We start from the raw sequence: 27,588 nt of genomic DNA, 5'->3' as shown, positions 1-27,588 counted from the left end.
AGCATAACTAAATTATACCTTCTCTTAAGGTGCAATGAAGAACAAGTTCCTACAGTTCCTACACGTCACAATATTTTTAAATACATTTTTCAGGTGGGACACCCATCGGTCATTTGCATATATTTACCCTAAACACAGTTATAGGAAAAAGTGAAAGCTGCAATGGGATGGCTCAGAGGTAAGTGCAGATGAATCAGCTAATAGTTAATGCCACCAGAACATGGCTATAGAGTCTACTGTGTATGCATATTGTACTGAGGTCTCAATGGCATCTATCATGGGGCTACAATTTATTAACACAATAGTTATCTGCCTTATTTCCAGACATTTTGTATTTCCACGTGGCAGACCAATAGGCAAATAAATGCTTTGTTTATCATATTTGTATTTAAGTAACTTAAGATGGTAAAGAAAGAATTTGAAAATGATAAAGAAAGAAATTCCCTCCCTGATTCAAAAGGGAAAGTTCTCTTTCAGAAGAGCAAAAGGAGCGAGGCGCAGAACTGTCTTACTTAGATGAGCAGGAAGTTCCTGCAGTTCATCATCAGCTTCTGTTGGCTATCTATAGGCACAGGAATGAGCACTTGATTTTATCAAAAAATCCACACTACAATTTACATTTCATTCTTTCACTTTGGAGTCTTGCAGTTTTATCAGATGCTTTCATTTTGGATTAATGTTTTCTTCAGCTGGCATCCTATGGGGAGAACTCTTTTTCACCAGCCACTTTTTTTCCCCCTAATATAGAGTAAAATCTCTGCAAGGATTCTTTTTAATCCCAGTAAATGTGGACATAAACGTTCTGACTTATATGAGTATTCATATTTGAATGGTCACAGTTCAAAAAAAACTAAGTTAGAAACCTCAGAGTCGACTTGTTTGTAGTCTTCATTACACAACATAAAGCAATGCTATTATGAATACCTAATGCCAAAATTCTGAATATGCATGTTCATGCATAAATGTAGCATTTGATTTTAGGAAGATTTAAAAAATGTGAAATATAGTTTAGGATATAAAAGGGAAAGGCCAGATATTTTAGACATTTGAATAAGTCACAATATTTTTTTTTGTGTAAATATGGATCACAGAGGAGCATATTTCCATCCAAGGGATTACCTTCAGATTTTAAAAAATATCAGCATTTTGAACCATTCTTAATAATTCTTTAAATATTTTACTATTAATTGTTCTGTTAAAATATTTACCATTTTTTTGTAATGACATTTGTAATTTATTACTTCAGAATACAAATGAGATAGTTTTATTTCTTTAATGCATTTTCCAACACAACATTCTGCTGAAAACAGTGTTGAAATTACATCAAATGAAAACATTTGATTTTGCAATAGATCTTAATTTATTAAACCAATTGTTGGTTATATCGTGCTTATCGGGTTTAAAGGGTCAGCCTTAACTGTGTTATAAAAATCTGAATCTTCTATCTCAAACGTGGGCCCCATAATGTCATGTAGTACTCAAATTTAGTATCTCTTTGTCACTGTGCTATTAGTGCTTTGGATCAGACTGATCTCTGTAAAAGAGGTTTTTACTTCTACACAACATGCCTATTGTGTGGAAACTAGCTGGAAGTTATTCTTCAGAAAAAATGCAACTCACAATTTTTAAATAGGTTTTTATTGTGTACTAAATGATAGAATATTTTAAGCAGTAAGTTATCTATTTTAAAGCTTTTTTTAGCCTCTGCCACTTCAGTTTATAATTTTAAATTATACATATTCCCATGGTTTAACTCTCTTTGTTGTCTTCAACTTAATCTGTTATTGAAGATTCAGAGTATAATCTTGGGGAAAGGTTTACCGCGAGTTTCATGTACTTTTACAGTTGTTTCTTTGAAAACTGATAATTTATCAATTCTCTTGTTGATTTGGTTGGTTGGTTGGGTTTTTGTTTGTTGGTTTTGTTTTGTTTAACGTAAGTTACTTGAGCCAGAGAGTAGTAATTACAAAATTCCTACTGGGCGACGTGGAAAAGAGAAAAACAGATATTCCTGTTCAACAGCTGTCTTCCAACTCACCAATGTGTGAATGACAGAAAACCCCAAACAAAATAAAACAAAAAAACCCAACCCCACCAAAAAATCCAACACAAAGCAAACCAACCAACCAAAACCCATATTATCTACTAAGAAATTCACTTAGGAATTGCCCTTATTCTTGCAATAGTAGAATCATAGGTTCTTGAAACTTTTACTTTAAGTTGCAAATATGTCTCCGCCTAAAAATTGGAATTTTGGCTAGTATTTTTGCAACTGTCATTTGCTTCAGAGAAGATAGCTGACAGTAGTTGAGTGTTGTCCAAACTTTTTTTTATAGCAATCCCCCATCATTAAAAGATTTTTAAGCATGTGCCCCCAATATACCTTTATTTATTTATTTATAAAATGCATACATGAACTACCCTACTAATGCCTTTTGTAAATTGTAAAACTTATAAAAAATATAAATTAAAAAGAATGAGATAAAGAAGAAATAAAAATGTTTTTTAATTTTTTTTTAAGTAATGGTGCAAAAGTATTTTCTTCCTGCACCCCAGTGAGTTGTATTGTGTACCCCATGAATGCACAGCCTGCCCCCATTTCAGTGACTACTGTTCTGGATAAAATAAGAAAACTGACTACAATAGACAACCTTGTCAATTCCTGTATCACATAAAAAAATACTTTTATAAATTCATTCCATTTCAGTGAGACTAATCAAATAGGAAGAATAAAAAAAAAAAGAGAAGAAGAAATAATAGCAAGTGTCCTGTAGAAGAGAAGTCTCTAATCTCATTAAAATTGCGTGATATCGTGTAAATCCAAGATGCAATTATGAGAAACTGCAGATACAAAGTATAAGATTTTTCTTTGTTCCTCGTTTAAACTGCTTGCTTCTCGTATTTAAGTATTGTCCCCCAGATTGGCTTGCAGAAGGGGAACACGATTCAATTTTCAAGGAAAGTTTTTGGGAAGAGGTGTTCTAACTCTGTCGTGTTCAGGAAAGCCTTTATTGGAAGAGTCTAGACTCAGAGTCCTCCTGCACTTACAGGAGACACGTCTGCGAATGACCAAAAAATGGACAATAAGAGTATAGAGGTTATTTTAAGGGAGCAAAATGTTCCATTATTCTGATATCACACAGGGAGGTACATATTATGCCTCTCAGTAGGTGTTTCATCACAAACGAATAGAGTATATTTCAGTATTTCTTGTTTCAGTTTATAGCACTGTTGGAAGAAATATTGAATATTTCACATTAACAAGCAACTTGGGGCAAAAGGAGCCTATCCGAAAGGTGAAATTGTTGATACTGAGCTCTCCTTGCCTGCTCTGTATCTATTTTAAGGGGTATTTATTTAGCATTACTTTTACTCTGTTCCTGTGGACTGCATGCCCTTTAGAAGTTGGAAAACCAACTCCGCTCCTGAAACACATCTCTCAGCTTAGTTTCATCCATAAGTAAAACAGCTCACACACTCAAAGACTGGCCCAATTTGCAATCCAAAATGTGGTAAGTGGGGGCAATTGGGAGATTCATTTTAGAACCACACTCCTAATCTGAACTAAAACACGAATGTGCTGATCGGCTTGGTGATTCATTTTGGTGTTTCCAAATGTCACACTGTGTATAGCTGTGCTATTCTGAGCCTGTAGTTTGGATTTGCTACATTTTAGCAACAAAAATCATTCACAAAGAGATTGTGACAAAAAGTGCATCTGTGATTATATACGACAACACAGAATCCAAACTGATTTTAAAGAAAACATTGAAAAGTAAAATATCACTCTTTTATTTTCTCTTTCCCATTCTCAGAAGCATAGATTGTTTTCTATAAATCAGGGAGCCAATACCTCCTCTATTTCATAACTGCATTTTTTCTTACAGTTCAAGGAGGCTTTTGTTAGGAATTTGGGAGCAACTCATGGCTACTTTGAATACTTTCAGTCTTTTATCTACACAAAGAAGAATTAATTCACTTAGTTATTATGGGGTATAGTTAGAACAGTTGCCAATGGCAGAGCTGGGTTAAGACAAGACTATCCAAAGTGGCAAAAAAAGGGAATAAATGCCAAACAGGTTTTGTTTTCACAGGAAAGAATTTCATTGAGAAATGTACGGAGGCAATTTATCTAAGGTGCCTCCATATTGGGAAATTTTTAGCTGAGACAATAATTTACCATTTTAACTGAGACTGAATAATCTCCTCTGATTCAAGGAGAAAATAATCCAGATATATTGTCTCATTTTCTTGCATGCTACAACTGAAAGCAAGCCAAATCAGTCCTGAATATTAACGATTTTCTTTTTCTCACTAAAACTGCTCACCTGCTTTATGCTCCATTGTCCCCCACTGCTTACAGTATCACAGCATCGTGGAATGGTTGGGATGGGAAGAGACCTCTGAAGGTTGTCTTGTTGAACCCTCTGCTCAAGCAGGGCCACATACAACTAGTCACCCTGGACTTGCTTGTGCTATTTGACATATAAACACATAGGCCAAGCACAGAAGGGGTGGAAGCGAGGCAGAATTTTTATGTTCTTTTCTTGTGCTGAAACACCAGCATAACACAGTTCAGATTCAAAAGCTTTTGTTCTGTCTGTTTAAGAAATTGTCCAATACTTCACTTAGATCTCAATAGGTTGAGTTTTTCTATTGATTTTTAGGGCAATTTGTTTGTAGACTGCTGTTTCTGACAAAACTGTTAGAAATACTTACATGCATATTTGTCTTTTTTCATTTTATAATATCAATTTGAAAATGTTTCGTAGAGTTTAAATAGGTCTATAAATGGGTGATCTCCTTTCTGCCATACCAACCATCACTGATCAGTATCTTAGGTTAGCCTAAAGATGTTAGACCACAGGAAGGAAGGATTTCATATCTTGCTGAATAAAATATTCTGTGCTCAAACAAATTGCCCTAAAAATCAATAGAAAAACTCAGCTGTGAATGTGAAGAGAGAGGCTAACAGAACTCGCTATATGAAGAGATTGCCATGTAATGGATGATTTAAGACTACAAAGAATAACTTTGTATGTACTGAATCAAGAAACATAATTATGTTTGGTTGTCTTGCTTATTTTTAAAAACAAGATTTCAGCTGACAACCAACATAGAACTAGTAAAAATATATTTCTAATCTAAATGTGTGGCTGTCATTCCATGTAATAAAATAAGGCAATGTTCTTACTCTAAGGAAAATGCAAAATGTAAAAAACACCCTTAAACTCACTTAAAAATCAATAAGACTCTTACCAAGTAAAATCCAAAAACTTCCAAACAACACCAAGATGCCATTTTAGAAAATTATTTATGGTCATTACGCTTTTCCATTTTTTTTTTTAACTTCTCATGTTTGATTAAATGTGAGTCCCTTTCTACCTTTTAGTTTACTGCCTAGTAGAAGCACAAGGTTCTGGTGATTGGCTAATTCAGGATGAAAAAAATACACACATAAAAATTTACCCATACAGTAGCAGGGTAATGAAAGATGCACACACCACAGTGGGTGAGCTACTACTTTATTAGAAAGAGCATTTACCAAACCTGACATAAGCAGATTTTGCAGCAAAATGAAACATAAAGCCAAAAAATGTGGTGAAGACTTCAGTAGTTGTATGAAGCTCAAAATTTCAAACTCTCTATAGAAGTGAGATCTGCTGAGGTAGAAAGTGATTTTGACCATCTCTAACTTCAAACCCTGTGTCCTTGCTTATAAACACATTTGAACAAGCTTTTAGCATTCAACTATGTAGATTCTGAGATATTTCCTTAAGGTCTCATTACTAATGAGAACATCCAGTGGCCACTGTGGCTATGGCTCAGCTATTTTGTGGATGTCTCCCTCCATAATGATGGTGACTGATTACATTTTGGCATAAACACACTTGGGAAGTACAACTTTGTGTTTCTCAATACTATTGCAATGGTGTCCTTAAAATTAAGAGTGACAAGCAAAAGAGATCTAAGAACTTTAAAGCTGAAAACACCCTATTTCAGAAAAGGAAAAATGTTGAAGCTCACTGTTATATGATGTGACACAGCACATTTCACAGAACAGCGCAATCAGCTGTTTTGTGCCTACTTGTTCCATAACCCTTTTTTTTAAAGTAACTATAGCTTGAAACTTAGCCATATGAATGTCTGCATCATCCTGCAGAAGAAACATCTGACTGCCTATAAACATTCTTATGGCTGGTTTCAACACTACCCTTTTTCAGTTACTCTACTGTTGCTTGACTAGAGGCAGTCTGAACATCTGTATTATAGAAGTTCATCCTATGGATAAATCATGTGACTTTCAATTACTGGACAAATAAAGTTCTATAACTTGTGGTGGAAGAGAATAAGGAAGGTCAAAGAAAGTGCTGAGAGGGTTAGAAAGCAAAGTAGGACAGTTTATTAAGATTAACAGCTGCAGACTCAATGTTGCTAATGGTAAAACAGATTACACAAAACATAGGTGAACCCCTTCATAAAGTCTTATATCTTCTATATTCCTTATTATAAGGAGCTTACTGCAAAACCCTGTAGCAAAACCCTGTTCTCTTCTAACCCAGAAGGAATTTTAAGTGCTCAGTCAGGCTGGTTGGACTGAGGGCTGGATGGCTGGCTGATTGAAGGGATGAATTCTGCTAGCCAAGATCACCTCAGACTTAACCCTACCGTGCATGCTGCTACTGCTGACTGCATTATTAAGCATTGATGGAAGACACAGTCTTGATTTCAGGCTACAGGGCAGACAATCCACAAGCTGAAAAAACCTAGAGGTTCTTTATTAAAATAAGGCGATTTACTGGGAAAACCACTCAATAAATTAATAGTTAAATAAATAAATAAATGAATGTCCAGGCTTTCTCATCATTCACTTTCCAGAGCAGCCTCTATGCTGCTCAGTGTTATTCCAAAGGCAGTAAGTGTACTCTCCCAATTAAAAGGTACCCTAAAGACAACAGGCCTCCCGGCTACCGTGTCACTACCCTCCATTCCTGGGTCTGCCTTCGGGCTGGGGGATAGGACCCGCTCCGGCCCCAGCGGTCAGCCCAGTCCCGCGGCTGTGCCCCGCTGCTCCGGCACACGGCCATCGGCGCCTTCCGACCTGCGCTCACCTCCCCCGCACCCGCGCAAAGGAGGATCCTGGACTGTATTTCAGTTTTATTTGATCTACAGGCTCCTCCACGACACCCTCACACCGTCCCTCCTCCTCTCCCCGCTCCGGCTGCGCTTCCAGACACACTTTTCTTGTTGCAAACGGCATGAGCATCAGGTTGCGGGCAAAGGAGGAGCGGGGCCGGCCCCGCCTCCGAGGCTCTGCTGCGGCGTGGCAGCCTGAGCTGGCGGTAACCAGGGTCCCTTGGTTCTGCCCCATCCCCTCCGGGGTCGGCGGCTTTCCCGCGTCGACTATTCCCCAGCCTAGCCGCAGCAACAGCGGTGCAGAGAGCCCGGGGGATCCTATGCTGCTCCCCTCGCACTTCTGTCGCACAAATCTTCCCTTCTCCTCGGCCCTCCCCGCCGCCCCAGCGGTGCGCTTTGCCCCTGTCCACTCTTGTCGCCCTCCCTTCGGCCGGGCCGAGAGTGCCGGGGCCGCGGTGCTGCGGGAGTCAGGTGTCGCTGCCGCGGCTCTGCAGGGCCAGGTCCCGGGGCCAAGGAGGGATACAGCTCTCTCTGTTCATTCACTCCTCCTCCCCTCTTCCGCTGAGACCACTTCAGCTTCTCTCAGTACTCTTACTATATTTTCCGTGCTCTACTCCCTTCCCCTCACTTCCCGCCCTGACCACTAGCCCTCTGCAGTCTCGTCAAAGGGATGGGTGTTTGGGGTGGGATGTAGCTGGGGAGGATAAACCTCCTCTAGAGGTCTAGACAGGAGAGGAGGGCGGGAGAGAAAGAGAGAGATTTTGCAGTTGTCTCTGGGCTGATTGGAAGAGGCAATCCTTATATGTGTGGCCGGAGGATTAGCAGATAAACTTTTATTGCTCCCTTTTGTGCGCGTGTGTGTGCGTGTCTGTATGTGGGTGTGGGTGTGTAGATGAAGAAGTCGCCTCTCAAGGGGGAAAATCTTTTCAATTTCCCTTTAGCAGGTGCAGGTCAAGGAGGAATCCATGAGCATTTTGTCTGATCCATGAACTGATTAGGGGAGGGGAAAGGATCCCTCTCCTCTTGGTCTTCCTTTCCCAGTTTTGAAATCATTCCTTCCCCACCACTGCTGCCCTCCCACCCACCCCCTCCCCTTCCCCTGCACTGAATGAATGAAAGAGACTCCAGGGCTTTCTTCTGCTTCTCGCCCTGGACTGGAGAAGTGAGGGGGCATCTATCTATCCTCATCCATCTCTTTCTCGCTTCATCCATTCCCGACGGGATTTCAGACTGTGCAATGTGTTTTCAGCCTCTTGCCGCTGCTACCACTTGATACTATGCGACGCGCAGGGAGAGGGTTTTGCGAAAATGGATTTATTCTATTTTAAAGGATTTCTTCTCTAATAAGGATCTCATTGCACACAAATATGACTAAATCCCCTATTTGGTAAATCTTTCTCTACCCCACCCCTTCTCTTTGGGTTCCCTCCCGCCCGCGCCCCCACCCCTTCAGAGGAGCAAGCACAGGGAGCTGATGACGGACCCATTAATCCCTTCTTCAATGCATCAAAAGAAGCCGAAGGGCTGGAAGTCGCTGGGCTCGGAGTCCTGCAGGAAATGCTTCGATCTGCTTTTGGTTCTGTATGAAACTGGTGACTAGGGGCTCGGCTCGCTCCGCCGCCGCCGCCCGCCGGCACCTGGATGCGCGGGCCGCCGCCGCCGCCGCCTTGCCCGCCGCCGCGATGCAACGCTCCTGGCGGTGCTGGTGATCGCTCGGGTGTGATGGGATTGAGCCGGCGGTGATCATTTGAAGGCGGTGAGGGAGAGCGAGGGAGAGGAAGGGCTGCTCCGCTGTGCTGTGTGTGTAGGGGCTTCGGGATTTTTCTTTTTCTTCTTCTTTTCTTACTTCCATCCTCTCCCCGCCACTGGAAGTCCTCCCGTATCTAAATGGAATTAGTGGAGACCGAAGCCCCTTGTGTAAGGAACAGACATGACCCATGGACGCAGCTTCTTTCACAGTGAGTATCTGGCTCCCCCTTCCCAGCCCACCACCCCTGACCAAGCTCCCCCGGCGCGCACGGGATCCTGCCCTCCGCTGCCTGCACGACTGGCGTAACGGGACGCCCAGACTTCCGCGGCGCGGGGGCGAACTCTCTCCCGCACACACAGCACCCTATCCCCCACCGCGCTGCGGTGCTCCGGGGGGGAGCCCGTGTCTGCCAGCGCCGTGGGGCGGCGGGACACGCTCCCGAGGGCTGGAGGCTTTCGCTGGACGCGGCGCATCTGGTGGCCTTTGGCGTGCCGGGGAAGAGGGGGGCACAGCCCCCGCTGTCCGCAGTGGTGTGGCCCCAGCCGTGGCTCGAACCGGCCATGGGGGCGCGGGGCAGTGCAGAGAGCCGCGGCGGGGGCGGCCACACCGGGCACGGATCCCGCAGGTCTGCGGGGCGGGGGCGGCCCCATCGGCCGAAATCCTCCAGGAGCAGCAAGGAGGCACCGAAATGTATCACCTACTCCTCGAACACCCCCAGGGCCCTCAGCCTGCGCGGGTGGGATACCATCTCCCGCCTCTGTTTTGCAGTATTGAAGGGGCTTGACTGGGCACAGTGCCTTCCAGCACTTCCCTCTGCGCCCACACCTGTACAATAGCGCTGTGGCCAGGTATTGCTCGTCCAGCAACTCTTCGCTAGGCTAAGCCACGTCTGTGCCAAATCACAGCCTCCTGAAAGCCTAGCCAAGAGATAAATCTCTTAATGTACAGCTTGTAATAAAAAAAAATACAGAGGTCTAAAAAGATGGAAAGATGCGTAATCAGAATGGCACTAGAAAGCATGATTATAATTACATCCATGATTAGGAAGGAAAGGAGAAGGAGGAAGACAGTGAGAATGCAACAAGAAATTTGGTGGAAACTTCTTTAAAATAATTCCCAAACCGAGATAATCACAATATTGTTGCCATGCTGCCAACGCTTCCCAAGTGACAGTTTTCAATGAGTGAAAATTGCGTGGTTGGCCTCTTTGGGGTCTTTTTTTTTTTTTTTTCTCCCCCTCTGTGAAAAGCACTGTTCTTTTTCTGTGGCTTGAGAAAGAAAAAGGCAAGAGATCACAGAATAAAATGGTCTGCCTTGTCTGCTTAATTAAAGTAAATTGTACTGTCTTGTCCCATGAAGCCCATAATTTTAATTACTTTCTGTCAGTATACCTATTTTGGCGCTGTTGGTGTTAATAACACTAAATCAAGAGGTTTTCTCTTTTTTTTTTTTTTTTTTTTTTTTTTTTATATGGGAGAAGTGTTTCCTTTTATCTATGAAAATTTTAGATGTGGTAAGTACAGAAAAAAAACCCCAACAAACTTAATCTCTTAGTCTCTTCTTGTCCATTAGATTTTATTATCAAGATTGACTCTCTATTAACAATCAGTAGTGACATAATGACATGTAAGTATAGCTCTGTGCTCTGTAAAAACATAGCTCTGTGGTTTGGAAAGATTCTTTCTAGCGGTTACAGCTGAAACTGAAAAGACCTGTGTTTCTTTCTGTCATCTTGCTAATAATATATCTGTGACTTGGACCAACTCTCTTTACTTCTCTGAACTCCATTTTTTTTCTATATAGAAAAGGAAGGGTGAGTGAATAGATAAAGATGCTTGAAATGAACCTGTAAGAATCAGATATGAATTGTTATCAATTGCCTAAAAAGAAACATTTCTCACGTGGAGTTTGTTTGGCTACTGTGCATCCTATTCTAGCTTTAATAAATCTGTGGGCAGAAGGAACACCAGCAGCTGGTTCCATATTCCACCACCAATCCACCTTACACTATAGAGAAATTAGGCCTTGACTGGTGAAGATTACAGGCATAGATACAGTATGTTCACTGTGTGAAATACAGCTAAAGTAAATGAGCAACTTAGTAAATGGGTGATTCCTCCATTGCCTTCAGATTCTGACACAGCCAGCAGGCAGAGTCCCAGCTAGCACATATTTCCAGAATTCATCCCTGAGGAGAGTAAGGGTATGAATGGCTAGGTAGCATTCAGATCCAAGGAGAAGATGTAGTGTTCTCACTTATGCCCACGACACAGAAGTTTTTAACTATCAGCGCTGCCAGTATCCATCTCTAGGGGCTGTTAGCCTGACTAAGAAATAGTGAATATGCTGCCAAGCCTTCATTTCCCCAGAATTTCAGCCTTTCCCTCCTTAATAAGGCAGCCATCATCTATGTCTGTAACCCTCTGTCACATGGGAAAGGTCAAAGACATAGAAATAAATATCTCAATGCCATCAGAATACTGCAAATACAGCCTTCCTTCAGGGTAAAAATTACACACAATTTGCAGTATAAAAGCTGAAAATGATGAAAGCACCTTCTTTGAAAAGATCATAGTTACCAGCCCATGATGGCCTTTGGTGTTTCTTGAGGATAATAAGAAGAAAGTATGCCATTGAATTACATTTAAGACCATAGTTCTGTCAGTTCCTCATCACAGTCAACAACACAAATGGCAGCTGATTGATCTAAAATGCTCAGAATAAACATGCAACTTAATCTCTGCTTTAACTTCAGTGCAGCCTGGGCACTATGTTTGGGCTAATGCCAAACTAGCTGGGGCAAAGCCCCAAGCACTCCAAGAACTGATGGATCTGTTCTCTTCTGCTCTTGCTATCCCACTTTCTCCGATAGTCAGAAGATGTGAGTGATGACAAGAAAATCAGTGCACGATTTCTTTATCAGGTAGCTAACTAGTCACTTCGATCTTCCAAATCAGACTGGCCTAAGTGTTTACCTCTTAAGCTTTTCCAGTTAAAATGTTATATTTGGAAATTATTCCCAGAAACCCAATAATTATCATAGTGGGAGAGAGGAGATTTCTATTTGTAAAATGGGCTGCAGATTCACTGCAGCACAAAGCAACACCCTCTTGACAAGTCAAACAAACTAGATTAATGGGACTGTTAAGCATACACAATAATTTACTTCACTAGGGATTTGCAAATGCTTTGATGGATGTGAAGAACCCAACCCCTCACTTCTTTCGTACTCCCAGTGCTCATTTTCAAATTTTATTATGCCATAGTGAGAGACATTAGTGAGTACAGTGGCATTGAAACTTAGCAGGCCTTTGTCTACCTCTGTTAAAAGCAAACACTTTTCTATTACTGGCACAAATTGTGATTATATAAATATTTGTAAAAATGTTTTTCTTTATTATTAAAGGAAAAGAAAAAATGGGATGCATTTGTTTTAAACCCAAAAGATCTCTTTATTTGGATACATTTGCAAAGATAAATATTTACGACAGACTACAAAGAAACTTGTTTATACAAAATGTGCAATTTAAAGATGCAAGTAAACATGAAACTTTTTTTTACAGGAATTCTATTTAATTTGTATTCTTGTAAGATAGATGGGTGCAATTTGATTGCAGGCACAATCACACTGTGATATTTAATTCATGTTTCTCTTTCAGTTGTAGCAAGTCTAATCATCCTACATTTGTCTGGGGCAACGAAAAAAGGAACAGGTATGTAAACTTCAGACATTTTTTTTCTGACAGTATATTAAAGACCAAAGTATGGACTTGAGTTATTAGTTTAGTTTTTGGAATTTTTAGTGGCTCATTTACTTCCAGTATCTGTGCTTTGTCCATTTGTTTAGAATATTTGCATGCCTCTACACACAAAAAAAAAAAAAATCCAGTGGTACTGGGCAGACTCAATTTGACTGTAACTGAAGACTGTAAAGTGCTCCCACTTTCAAACTGGGAAGTCTAGCTTGGGCACTGAGCTACATACACTTAAAATATTTTTGCTTGTTTGAAGTATAATTAAAAATCTAGAATTGGTTATTGTGGGTGCTTTTAGGCAGGGTGAGTAGAGAAAGATATTCTTAAAAGCCTTGGGTGCTCTGTGTGATGAGACCCGAGCCGGATAATGCTGCTAAGCCCAGTGTATGTCTGAACCTGTGTCTGAATGCTCAGTCCTTGCAGGCCTGAATTCCTTTCAGGAAATTAGGCTCCATGTTGAACTCTGCCCAGATAAAGACTAGGCAGAAAAAGAAATGATTGCAGACTATAAGTCAGAACTCAGGTGGTTAAAATCATCCTTGGAAGGTGCCTGTTTCCCTCCGTTGATTGTAAGAGGGAACGTTAAATACCTGACTTTATACATCAGGGGATTAAGTTAGATGGGACACCTTTGGTCTTAGATACCTCATTTGGAGCAAAACCAATCTAGAACCTACTATCTTTCCTTTTAATAGAAACCTAGGTATATTTGTCTCTGAAGAATCTATCTCATTTTAGCCTACTTGTTAAAGTGTGGTGCCTAGGAAGGATTCCTTCATCATCTTCAGCTTGAACAGACCCAAACCTTTGTCTCCAGTCTCTGTCAGTGTGTAGAAAGGAAGGCAAGCAATTCAGGGCTAGGAAGAAAACAAACAAGTAGGTCTGACTCTGCTCTCTGATGATTCACCTAGGAGGAGGAAAGTTCTTGGATGTGATTCCTTGCCTCAGAACTATTTATTAATTTTACAGCAAACAGCAAAAATCTATGGAATCTATGAACTAGATTCCAGGAATTCTCCTGTCTACTTCTGGCCAGTGAATATAGAATAAAGACGCTGCAGATTTTAAAACAACTTGTATACACCATCTTAATTCCCTGGGTTTTTTTTTTTTTTGCTTTTGTGACTCTTATGTATTCCTGTATTACGGCATGAAGCTTGCTGATAGAGAACATGCTTGAGCTTTTTGAGATATATGAATGGGAAACTCATGTCTTCCATTTCTTGAGCATGTGCTTTCCCTACAGGTTATTATTTTAAAAACAATACATATATGTCTCCCCAAGATATCCAAACCTCTTCTCCACTTTGAAAAAAATGTTTTGAGTAAGAATTATATATTTGTACCCATAAAGAACAGCATTGTTTTCCCCCAGGTCCATGATCATACCCACTCTCAACAGAAAAAAGCTTGAGGCCACTGACAGAAGGAACTGTTTTATTTATCCTGTAAGAGACTTCTAAGTGTCACATAGACATAGTAATTTGTGAGCTAATTGTATAATGCTTAATGTCATCATTTCACAGAAAAGCAAACTGCTTCCGAAGGACAGAAACCAGTGCAGTGCGGAACTTGGACCAAATATGCAGAAGGAGGCATCTTCACTTCTCCAAATTACCCCAACAAGTATCCTCCGGACAGAGAGTGTGTCTACATTATAGAAGGTGACCAAATGAGGAATCTTTATATTTTATTACCAACTGTATTAAAAAAAAAGTTTTATTATCTGTGAAGAATAGATGAAGTTGTGGTAGATAAAGCTCATGATAAATCTTTTCAAGACAAAGATTTAGAGAAGCTCTTGATTTATATCTTGACATCACTCATAAATTAGTTCAGGTGGTAAGTATGCATGACAGTAATAAATACAGTACAATTTATTTCAGGATATTCAGAGAATGAGTAGAATCTAAAATGCAGTAACACGATGGAAGAATATTTTAAAATGAGTAGGGAAAAAAAATGCTTTAGACTTTCATTCAGATATTCTAAACTTATCATAATGGAATCAGGGATGACAAGCACAGCTAGGCAAAGTATAGTAAAAGAAGTTGTACAGAAAATACCATAAAGTGAGTGTAAAAATTATTTTCTGTCTAATGGTTGATGAGAAATGAAAATAAATCAAAAAAACTAAAAACACCTCACAAAATAAAACCAGAAAAGAATAAACATTTACACCAAACAGGTCTAAGACACAGTTTTTAAAGAGTAATTTTTAATTGTAGGCATGGAGGTGATGTAAGAAATGCTGAAAGTGTATTACAAAAAAATTATGTAATTTCATCAGTCTTAACACAGTGGATGTTGAAAAGATTGTTGTAAAAATGAATCTGTGGAAAGTAATAATGATTAGATACTGTCAGAGAGCTTAGTAGCAGAAAAGGTGAATCAGGTACAGTATAGCAAGTAGTTGGAACCAAGAAGATTCTTTCATGAGTTTTGAGTACATGTAGAATATAACGCTGATGTTGCTCTATCCCTGCTTGGTTTACAGAATTATTAATTAATTAATTAATGATGGAACCAGGAATTACTGAAGTAGTTATTTTACTAAAGATTCAGGTAGTATCAAGACAGATTTCCAAAGGTTAGAGCTGATTTAAATTGAATTAACTGTATTAGACCCACTTCTGCTATGCCCTTTCAGAAAGGCAAAAAATCACAACAAAATGACTGAATTCCACTTTAGTGCTAGGCAACTTGCCTTGAGTTAGAAGTAAAGAGGTGATTATAAATAACGGAGCCAAACAAGGTCTTTAAAGAAAATTTATGTTTGTCAGTCTTCCCATAAGAGAATGAAACTTAAGCAGATGTATGGTAAACATTTAAATTCTTTCACAGTTTAGTAATTGTTTTAAAATACAAATAAATTTTGTACAAAAAAAGTAAATGTAGAGATCGAATATGTACAACTTGACTTTTTTGTTTTGTTACACTTACGTTGCTAGATCCAGGATCTTTTGCATCTATTGATCAAATTATCTAACCTTCCTGGGGACTGGGAAGAACTAAGCTTGCCTTATCTTCAAATATCTGAAACACAAGGTGTTTTATCATTAAAGAGAAAGGGTGTAGAACAAAAAAAGAACATTTTTGTAAACTTCAGTCCCATATCTCCGTTGCAAGATGTTCCTCCTCATACAAAGAAGGTGCCTGAATCCCCTTTGCTGTAAAGACTTTTGTCATACAAATTGAGTACTTACAAAAATAGAGTTAATAAGCTGAAAGGTGGCAAAATACACTGTTAAAATAACCTGATTTTAAATAGCTAAAAATAGAAATGTCTAAGAACACTTTATGAAAGCAAGATTTAGTCAACCAAATTTTATAATGAAGACGAAATTCCACGTTGACAGGTTTGGAGCAATGTATAGGAGAAAGAGTAATTCAAACTTAACAAACGTCTTGTTATATTTCATGGGAAAACTCAATCTGGTAAAAAACAGTTGCATGCAATTTTTTATGCCTCTGATATTTTCATCTTCCCATCCAGCCTAATGAACGATTTGGATTGCAACTGGACATTTTAAAACCTAAAATGAAAGCAGCTCTATCAGTACATAATTTGATGAGAACCATGGATATTGCACAACATTTTCAGCTCTGATCTCCCCGTGTCTATTTCTGTTCTCTAAAAAAATCTTGAATAGTCATGTCTGGAAAATGTCACAAAAATGTCTGAGCAATAACATTTTAAAATGTGGCAGATTTCAAAAAAAGGCAAAAGAAGCACTGAAAGTCTACAAAAATTATATTGTAATTACAATTAAATTACAAAAAAATCATTATTTGTCCATATTTATTCTTTTTGCAAAGTATAAAAATGGCAGAAAATGATAAGAGGGCTGGCAAGTATAAACCTTTCCCGATATCTTTTATATTCTGTGGAAGTCATTGGCATAAGATATTGAAGTTAAAGGATTGCAAAAAAAGAAAGATTAATTATTTTACTGATAGCAATATCTTTGAGAACAGATAACAATTTTTGGAAATTGTGGATAATCCTGGCTCATGAAGGACGTAAGTATTTTAGAGTAAAACAGAAACATCGCCATATGCATTTTATTTCTATATTTATTATTGAAATTCCAATGTGCTTCAAATAGCTTCTGGGTGCTCTTGAATACCAAGTACCAAACTAGAGGGATTGTCGATGTGATCTGTAATAGCATTGCTGCATTCCCATCTCCCCTTCGTATGTCTTAGAAAGTTCAGCATACCAGGACTGTATATATACACCATGCTGAAAACTGTGTGATGTGATTATAAACACACATATGAATCACTAGGTTCCTTCCTGACTCCTTCATTTTTTGCTATCAAACACACTCTAGGGCAAATTCTGGTGACTTCCTTCAAATGCAATTCCTACTGACTTTCGTGGTCTTAAGCAAAGATTCCAGCATGTAGTGTGTTGTAGAAAAATTGAATTTCATCTCGTGTTACAACTTTTTTCCTCCACATTGTAGCTCCTCTTAAATGTATGCAAGCATTTTATCATGTCAGAATTACTTAGGTAAAGTAAAGGAGCTGGCAAAAGTAGCCATGATCATAGACTGAATTTCTGAAAACGAAGAGGATTTCTAACTGCAGGGACTTCTATCCTAGCAGTCAAAGATTAAACAAATCAAACAGCTAGAAGTTTCTTAGATATTTTTTCTTTTTCTCTCTTTTTTTTTTTTTTTAAACTTCTGTTTCAGTAGTAAAGATAATTAACTATTGGAACAACTAGGAATTTTAAAGCTCAGGTTGAATGTCTTTCTAAGAGAAATCTTTTAGATCATCTAGAAATCATGGACTCTGTACAAAAATTGTTATGCTATAGAAGAATGTCGTGAATGAGTGCAGAATAGCTGTGAACAGTGCAGCTTGGTGGGGAAGGATGCACTATCACAAGGTGCTTCTGATGAATCCCATCTGCCTTTCAAAACACAATGAAAATTTTGGTTTTTTGTCATCTTCTTTCAGTCTTACTTGGCGTATAGAAAACATAGGAAATAGCTGAGTGTACACATTAAATTCCCTCTTCAGCCAAATTGCACCCTTATTTTGCATATTCATGACTCTAACCTGGCAAAATTCACAGCTGCCCAGAGCAATTGCAGCAGTGACAGCATTAGCCTTTGCCAGACTGCAGAACATTTGGCATGTGTGCTACAAATGGAAATTTGCACAGCAGATTTTGTAGGAGCAAAGGCTTTTGCTTGTATTAAAAATATTTGGGGAGTGGTATAGTCATACTTTATACATTATAACTTGAGAATTGTTTTGGAAATTCTGTAAGCAAAATACTTGTAAGATTTTATCAGTTCATTGGTTTTAAATAATTAAGCATTTATTTATAAATAGAGTTAGGGACCAGAATTGATTTACATATAGATATGAAATAAATATTCCATTTTGCATGTTTGTGGACGTTTAGAGCTAGCACTTTTGAAGGTCTTCCATGTTCTCACAAAAGACTATTAAACTCTTTAATCCTAGATGTTTCACAGGTGTTAGAAAACAGTCACGTTATCACTGTATGAAAAACATCTGCTCAAAGTTCTTTTGTATTTCACAATGATTTTTGTGTTCAAAGAGTTTTCATCAAAACAAGAAAAGAATCCTCTTTTAAAAGGAGGATATATGTGGCTTTCTTATCAATAATAGCAGGCCAACCAGAAAGACCGAGGATTATTGAAAACTATTAGAAGGGTAGCAGCTCAGAGAGATGGGGGTAGGTGTTAAATTCAGTTTCTCATTTCCATGCAGTGCAGCAAATTGAAACAGATTTTTCACTTAACTTCAGCTGTCAGTTACACAGACTTAGAGGCTGATCAGAATTAAAACCTTAATTGTGTGGTTTTGCTGCAACTGTTCTACTGCAAGCTGGAATCCAATGCCTTTTTTTTTTCATTGGATGTAAAATCTCAAGACAGCACTTGTGTAAGATAATTAGGTGAAAAATATGACAAGACATGAAAGCATTAAGTAGGCTTTCCTTGGTATTAAATATTTTCGAAGAAATATAATTGGAAGCTAAGTATGGAAGATTTTTGAGATTTGGAATAAAATCATTTTATGAGACAATTTCAGTATGTTTCATTTGGAGTTGACAACAGCTTTTCCTGATGTCATAGCCACAGAAGGAGTTCTGAAAATGTGAATGGGCTTTACCTTTGAGTAAGGATACCAGAAATGGCCACTCCATCCTGCCTTTTCTGATTAGATGGCCAGATGCCAATCCAGTCTGGGAGATTTGCATATTCCAGATTTTTTTGTTTTTTGTTTTGTTTTTCTATAGGTACACACTCATTATTATTAATCATTATTCTGAACTTGTTCTGACTTTATTTCTGAAAGTTTTACTGTAACCACATATGCCCAACTTTGTTGCAAAAGTTGTGGCACAAGATGTGTATTGATACAATATCTACTTGTTTTAGCTCGTATTTGACAAAGAAATCCTTAGTTATATCCAGAGTATAAATCTGAAAATATACCTTCTTTTGCTAAGAGGAAGCTAAAGTTGAGAGTTTGAGTTATGTGATTTCATCCCTTATGGTCATTTCTAGAAAGATTTGATTCATTTTGTATCTTCTGTAGGTTATTGCAAACAAATAATTTAACCGTTAACTAAATGTTAAGATGAAGCACAGAGGTGCATTCAAAAGCACGTAATGAAAAGGTGCATGAATGTGTGTATTGCACCCCACAGTTACATACAATTAGAGAAACATGAAGTGTTGCATTCCTCAGGAGAGTCGGGCAAAAGGAGTTTTAGATTAGTCCTGTTTGGATTAGCTTGCAGAGCAGGCTGTGCCATGGGCAGTTACCTATACTAGTGCTTGAAACAGGTCTGGATATGATTACTGGCCTTAAGGCCCATAGGCACAATTGTACATGTACATTTCAACTCCTTTTACCTTCCAAGTTAAGAGTACAGATACAAACTACTTGGAGTGAGTGATCCTTGACTGATGCGAGCCACCACATCATGCCTAAGAACGGGGTTTGGCAGCTCCAACTGGCACAGCCAAAGTGATGCTAGAATGTGACTTTAACATTTAAGGAGTGTGAACATCCAGTGGTCCAGCCCCCAAATTCAATTCCTAGCCTTGTTTAGCAATGGAGAAGTGGTGCTAATGAGTATTCAATGCTCCTTTCTTAGAGTGAAGTAGCCTCTACTGATGAGAGCTTTGGGGAAAACCGAAAACTCTTGAGCCCTCCTTGAGCTGATGATTATCTTTGATCCGGTAGCAAGATCTGAGCTTCACTAGGAAAATCCTCATCTTCACTTTGTTGAAAAATAAATAAAAACAGAGAAGTGTAAACTATAGCAATATTCTGATTGTAAAAGTAGTCTGCAGTGTGAGATTCAGAGCACTACACTTCGTGGAAATTGTGCTTTTTCTCAGATTGTACATTCACCTAGTCAATAGATCTCGTGTGTAACTGTCTCATTTACCCCCAATGACTCTTTTTATATTATACTGAAGGTATAATTGGCTCTTTTTCAACACCAAAAATCACATCAAATGACTAAGCTACAACTCTGAAGGGACCTCATGCCCATTTTTAATGTATGTTACATGAATCTTAGATTTAGAGAAGACCTGCTATGGGTTTAACTATGGGCCAGCACTTGTACAAAATAAGGCCGTGAAAAAGAGAAAGTTTATAAAGGACAAGTACGTTATAATAAGGTCATAAACCATTTTTGAAGCAGGTGTCTCTTCGTGGCTGTGGAAAGCAGAGCAGCCATTCACTGGCTATGATGACACAGTTGTAGCAGAGTTAATCTTCATATCTAGTTTGTGATGTTAAAACATTACAATAAAGCTTTAGGTAGGTTAATAGCATAACATTGGAATAGTGTGTATGTAAGATTTTCAAGACATAATGAGCATTCTTAAGATTACCTAAAGCATTGTAAGTATGGAGTTTCTGATGCCTAACTCTGCTGTCCTTAGGTGAATGATGAACACTTCTCCACAAATCTCCTTAAATGAAATAAGAGCATGAAAAATATGCCAGATTGAAAGGTGCTGATTGCTCCCTTCTGCCCTAGTATTACTTAGTTAAATTTAAATCAATATTTGTTATAAAAATGTGAAGTCAAAGATAGAAACATCTGAATAACATTAATCGATGATGTCTTCCAGGTATTCAATCTTTTACTATAATCGAAAAATATCTACTTCGGTCTTCAAACCTCACCAAGGATAAAATTAGTATGATCTTCTTCACAACCTTTAATATCTGATTTTATTTTTATAAATTTTTTCCATGCTTTCAAAGTGGTTTCTTTTACATAGTCTGTGAATTTGGTGCAATTATTTGAAAAGCTTTATGTATTGCTTTGGTTTTGAATTTGTATGGGCACGAAGATCACAAATTTCCTGCAAATTGGTATAAATAAAAAGTCAGTATTAAGTACTTCCCTAAATGTGAATTTCTTCAAATTGAGAACAGTAAAAAAGGCTTATTTCTTATGTTAAATTAAATGTTTCAGTAAATATCAATCACTCAATATTAACATTGTAAGCAAAGCTGTTAAAATGTTTTTTTTCCAAATAATGTATTTTATTGATTTACTACTTAAACGCTTCTTGTCAAAAGACGCTGTATTTATTTATGTGAAATACTTGTAAAAGGGTTCTGACTGTGTGCTTTTATGTAAAGATTTTAAGATTTACCTGATATCTTCTTCTTATTCTGTTAATTTTAAATAGTCTCTTTTCTTATGTCAGTAATGAGTTTGTACCAAAAACTTCAATTTCAAACATTTCAAAATCCAAACAAGATCTAAGTTCTGGTCATGTTAACAGTTTTGTATTAATCTTGAGGAAAGAAATGGAGAGATACTGACTTGGTGGAGTGAGAGCAGTTTCCATATTAAGCTTATGCACCTGGCTTGGACTTTGATATTGTGTGTTTTTGTGTGAAAAGAATGGTAACTCAGGCAAAGCTCATAGCAATTCCAACCTCTTCCAAGATGTGTAAAGTGTAGGACATGATCCCATGAGAGGCATAGTGGGCAATGACACAACAAATCTTTTCTTTAGCAGAAGGCTTTGTCAGCAAAAAGCTCTAGCACATCATGGTCTAGACACTGAAGGCATACAGTTTTTGCTATGGAAGGATTAAGCATAGGAAATAGTGCACCTAGGGAGGCTGCATCTGTTCAAATTTGTAGACTGAACCATGATTTTTTTTTCTCCTTTTAAGAAAATACTGTAGTTCTACCAGTAACTTTTTTGCTTTATGCAGGAGATGCCACGGAATATTTGTTTTATGGATCATTCTGATTGTCACTAGACTTAGTACCTAACATAAAGGATGGAACTTTTTCATGTCTAATTAAGTGACCACTATATAGTTCCTTCAAGGTTTTCAGTAGATCATTTGCTCTTTAGCTATCATCCTTATCTGGTTCTTTCTTAAGTGAGAATTCACTCCATTTGTCCTTATGTTTCAAATGAGATGATGAGTAATTCTCAGTATAAGCAATTACACTCCAGTTTGTCATTGACTGCAATACATATAGGAATATAATCTGCCCTTACTGTAGCACAATTATGATCAGCTTGTTCTTCATTGTCTTTGTGAGCTATAAGTATAAAAAGGCATTCTGATGAACACCCCTCCCCCAAATATAAGAAAAAAGTCTTTTACCAAATCTGCAAGTTTCTTAAAAAGATTTTGTGTTTGAACCAATTGTTCCTAACTATATTTTGCTTTGTATCATAGATATCTCTCTTATCTTTGCCAAGCACTGCTGTCAAGCGCACTTTTTTAAAGGAAAACAATAGACAAGTAATTTGACAGTGTGAAATCCATAAAAATATAGATGTACTAATTCTCAAAAAAGTTTTTAAGCAAAATGTTAAGAAGCATACAAAATTGATATATTTGATTTTCTTTCGTTTGCTTTAGTTTTGAAGAGTTTGGGTTAGAAAATAATATGATAATTTTCTTTTCATCTCTAGCTGCTCCTAGACAATGCATTGAACTACACTTTGATGAAAAATATTCCATAGAGCCTTCTTGGGAGTGTAAATTTGACCATATTGAAGTACGAGATGGACCTTTTGGCTTTTCCCCAATCATTGGACGTTTCTGTGGACAGCAAAATCCACCTATGATAAAATCCAGTGGCAGATTCCTGTGGATTAAATTTTTTGCTGATGGTGAACTAGAATCTATTGGGTTTTCTGCTCGGTACAACTTTACACCTGGTGAGTACACATCATCACACTTTTTAATAGAAAAAGCTTAACATAATAACTTTTCCACTGGTGTATAATCATGCTGTTGAACAATATCTTCAACTGAGACTATTTTTATTATCAAGGAAAGTATTAATAGATAGGACGCTGATAGAAGGCATATGTATCTTTAACATAAAAGTAAGGCTTTTTCAAGGAAGTAATTTGCAGACTGCAGTTTTTGAAAGTATTGTTTTCAATTGAATTCTATTACAGAGAAACATTCAAAATGTTTCGTGGGAAGTTCTGTGTTTTATACTTGATTGTTACACTGTATACCTTTTCTTTCAAAAAAATCATTGATAAAGTATTCTAGTAAAAAAATGTAATTATGTCAGAAAATTCCATCATTGCTTTTCCACTTCACCAATCATTTCCCTAGATGAGGAGTGGAATATTCTCCCTTCTCAATAAAGCAAACTATTACAAGTATTGCCAGGGGAAGTGTGAGATAAATATAGTAATATGTATTAAATATTTTTCTAAAAAGACTGTAAATATTAATCGTAATTACACACTTGTTCCTTGTCACTTTTAAAATTAATTCATTAAAGTAAAACAAAATTCACATTCATACTTTTGATTAATTCCCTTGGTCTCCCACTTATCAGAAAAAGATTGCTGATTTTAAATTTCTTTTTTGGCTACAGCTACACTATACTGCACTGCACTGCACTGCTGGATTTGACGTAGTTCTCTACCTTCTTATGTATTGAGTGATGAGTCATACTTTAATATAGCACGGTCTAAAGCACTATAATTATTATCTCATTTTGTCAATTATGTCACTATTGTTTCAGCTAAATTGTTGTATTAGGTCAAACAATATTCTTCAGAATATCTCCTAAAATTAGCAGACCTGAAATTCTTCTTCCTTAGTTATTCCAGGGACATCACAGATGGTGGCAGGACTTTTTGCTCTATGTGGCTCCTTTATGTGGTTTTCTTAATAGTTATAGAATTAACCAGCATAGTTCAGTTTTCTTTCAAGTCAAGGATACTGTTTTGCAAAGGGTAAACCTATTCAGAAGGTTCAAACAGCAATAGAACACAGAATTTCTTCAGCAAATAACCTGAGAGCTGTATCCATGTATCTATTATTGTAAATTCAAAGACAATGGACAAAATTTTGCATATTCACTCTGAAAAGTGAGTTAAATTTTTATCTCTCATTTACCATGGATCTGTGGACTTTTGCCATTTCCCCACCCTCTGCCAAAAGTTCTTTGCTTTACGTTTCTTGTCCTTCTTGTTTCAAAGGGTTATGCATTATAGTTGAAAAAATGTTCATAGCACTACCTGCAGCTTATTCTGTCTAAAAAACTCTCAGGTAAAAGACAATTTCAGGGATCATGTTTTATCCTTGTTGTTTTTCTATTGATGTAAGGAGAATTTCTACGCAGAGATCAATGCTGGTAAATTGTTACAGCAGCATAAATTATTCTAGACTTCAAATGGAATAGCTATCTTTTTTTCTTTCTTCTTTCTTTTTTTACCCCCTCCATATATTTCAATAGAAAGCTCTGCAAATAATGGAGGATTTCTAGGAATATTGGCCAAAATGAGAACATGATTAATCTGACAAATGCAAAACGGCACTGCTGCCTTCTTGATCGCTGGTAACAAGAAGCAGTTCACATTGAACATGATTACTTGAACAGTCTTTTATTATGTAGGCATGGATAAGGCATGACCTTTTGAGATCTATTGTCCAAATCTGTGCAGTGGGAGGGATCACTCTCAATTCATAAAAGTGAATTATGGTTTTCAAGAGTGTATAAGAGTACCATAGAGAGGACTCCACTACAGAATTATCACTTAAACCACCTAGATCCATCTTAGGTAGTGAAAACTTATGAAATTAAATTATGACTACAAAAGAAAATTTTTACCTAACCTCTCTTTAAAGAACATGAAAATGATCCAAAGCAAAAACTCATTTAGAAACTTTTTCTGTCTAGAACAGCTGAACACTCAGGGGAGATAGGTTGACACCCATCTCACTTGTCGAAAGCAGGACACACTGCCTATCTGCAGTCTGCATAGGAGGCTTTCTTTATCCCAGTGACAAGTGCAACAGAGCTGTTTCTCCAGTACCAACAAACTTTGAGGGTCCCCACCCACCCATGAAGTGTTTCTCATCTGCCACTTTTGCATTTGATGTCTTGATGGAGTCTCTGGTTTGATTATAAAGAGATGTGATGTTAAACGTGTGGGTGTGTGGCAAGATTTAAAAAAAAAAAAAAACCAACCACTAAGTAAATTTTACTAAATTGAAGCTGCAACCATTTATTGTTATTCTAATGGTACCTGGAGAAACAGGGAAAGAAATTATTTACTATGTCTCCAGGGTGTATAAGAACAGCTAACTGGATGAAGCTGAAAACAAGATCAATTAAGGTATCATGAAAAATCTTGCGCTGAAGTTCTATTAGTCCGTGCAAATGGAAACAGCCCTGCACCCAAGGCATTTTAAAACTAAAGTTTTAAAATTAAGTCTTACAAAAAGAAATTATATAGAAAAATCCTAAGGAATAGACTAATTTTTTGCAATTACTAGAACTTTTCAATAATTTCTTTGACTCCTTGGTATTGAAATGGTCAGAAATCCATCCACTGATGCAAAAGTCTAGTAGGGACTGGAGTTTTAGGCATTTTGAAACTAAATGCCTAAAATGAAACCCTTTTGTCATAAATTCTGTTCCATTTAAATAGACTTTTTTTCAGAGCTCTTTTCAGCAGTCTAAGAGGTGAGATCTAGCAGAAGAAAAAAACTTTAATGACAAAATCAGAGCTACACACAAAGCCAATACAAACACACCCATTAAGTGGTAAAACTACTGAAAATTTTTCAAAAACAAGGTTCTTATTAAGAGAATAATTTAGGCTTTAATTTTTGTGATTTTATAAAGTATGGGGTTAAGCAAGGTGTGGATGAATGAAGCTGTATGTATGGTTTAAGGATAAACTATTTTCAATGTCAAATTCTGAGTTAAGGGAAAAAGTAGTCATCTTTTACATTATTACAGCTGAATACCAGTAATAACAAGATGAAATATGGATGTAAAGTACATTTTCAACCCTTTTGTACACATTAGAGTTTATAAGCAAAACAAAACTTATTTACTGTTTATATACTATTTCAATTTTAGTTTTTATTTTTAAATTCTGATTAACTGTGACCATTTCAAAATAGAACTGTCTGAACCTATGAAACCTTCATAAATGTGTACAAACATTTTTGTTGGCTTTTTTTCTCAAATCTGATGTATTAAAAAAGTACATATCTGACTACAATATGTTTTATTTACTTTGTTTAATTTTGAATACAAATGTGAAAGACCCATGAGACAAGTCAAATGATAAGTCATTCTTGCTCTTGCTTTGCCATTCTTTGGGCCATGGAAAGGCCTACACCTGAAATTTCATTTCACAGCTCTAGGTCCTTTGACTCAATCTGTTACACTCATTTTTCCTAAAAAAGTTATGTCTCAGGGCTCTTTTCCAAAATGATGTTGAATCACTGTTTTGTGTAGAAAAATTCAAGTACTACTTCAAAGGGACTTCTTATGACAACTATTATTTAAAATGAGTCAATTTTTTAGTGTAGACAAGGATTCAGACAGAGAGAGGCTATGTTTATTTGAGCTTTCTTACTCAGCTAGAATAATCAGATTTCTGTTTATCCTGGTCCCTGATTTTGCAGGACAGTGGCTTAAGATAGCACATCATTACTTTCAGTTCCTTCACTTAGTAGAAGCCATCTGTGTTTTTATTTAGCCTCATTGATATAAACGTCAGTCAGTAATGTTTTCTGTTCAACTGCCTGATAATGGAAAAAGAAAAAAATATTTATGATCATATGTCCCAAAAAGTGGAGTGTAAAACACTGTCTAATCAGAATAACTGTATTTTACATTCCCATTGCAGTGAATGTAAGAGTAATAGAATAATTGCATCATCTATCTTGAGGGAAAAAAATAAAAACCAGCTCAAATTCTTCCTGGTTGGGGAATTTGCATATTTTAAAACTCATGAAAAATTTAATGTGAATTTCTTAAGTTGAATCACAGGTCTAAAGAGCTTAGATAAGAGATTGTCAAATCATTTTGCCATCTAATGCCTATGCCCTTCCTTGAGTGTATTTAAGGAAGGGACATTTCCCAGTTGTCTGTGACAGGTGAACACTTGTGTGAGCTTGCTCAGTTGTTTGTATTCATTTGATTATGTTCCTGTTCTCTTCCAAACTTGGTCTGATTGCTTCTAAGTTAGTATCAGCAATGACAATCACTTTTAACCAATTTGCAATCCAGTTAAGCTTTTGAGAACCAGCAAACAGTCTCAGAGCCATGTGGCTTTGAATGTGGCAATCTTTTTCCTTTGGGATCAGACTTGGTTTTAAAAATTAGGAGAAATTATTCATCATAACTCTTTATTTAAGCTTTTGAGCCAGAACCTTCTGATGTTACAAAAAAACTAAAAAGTGTGAATCTCTTTATTTATTGAGATAACTAGCCCTCAGCACTTCAAATTTTTATAAGCAGCTTGCTTGACTTATCAACTTTTAGTGTGTTCATAAAAGTGCACTTCATAAAAGTCAGACCCTTCATTACTGTTCACAGAGCATAAGAGCATCTGATCTTGTGAGTGAGAAGGAATTTCTCACATGTAGGATCATGCATTGCATTGA

The 27,588-nt window shown here is 37.4% G+C and overlaps 1 protein-coding gene across 4 annotated transcripts in view; it reads left to right on the top strand.

Moving 5' to 3' along the window:
- The first annotated feature begins 8,014 nt into the window (after positions 1–8,014).
- Positions 8,015–27,588, top strand: part of NETO1 (neuropilin and tolloid like 1) — a 64,311-nt gene continuing 44,737 nt past the window's right edge. For 2 of the 4 annotated variants that reach the window (XM_064657931.1, XM_064657921.1), the window contains exons 1-4: positions 8,015–9,095; positions 12,547–12,600; positions 14,169–14,306; positions 22,620–22,868. In XM_064657931.1, the coding sequence (XP_064514001.1) occupies positions 9,068–9,095; positions 12,547–12,600; positions 14,169–14,306; positions 22,620–22,868 (469 nt within the window). In that variant the 5' untranslated portion in view covers positions 8,015–9,067. The remainder of the gene's footprint in view (positions 9,096–12,546; positions 12,601–14,168; positions 14,307–22,619; positions 22,869–27,588) is intronic. The other 2 variants (XR_010431257.1, XM_064657905.1) reach the window with 2 other exon arrangements.

This window comes from Pseudopipra pipra, chromosome 1 (assembly GCF_036250125.1).
Source record: "Pseudopipra pipra isolate bDixPip1 chromosome 1, bDixPip1.hap1, whole genome shotgun sequence".
Taxonomy (NCBI): Eukaryota; Metazoa; Chordata; class Aves; order Passeriformes; family Pipridae; genus Pseudopipra; species Pseudopipra pipra.
This window is presented reverse-complemented; position numbering and strand designations above follow the sequence as displayed.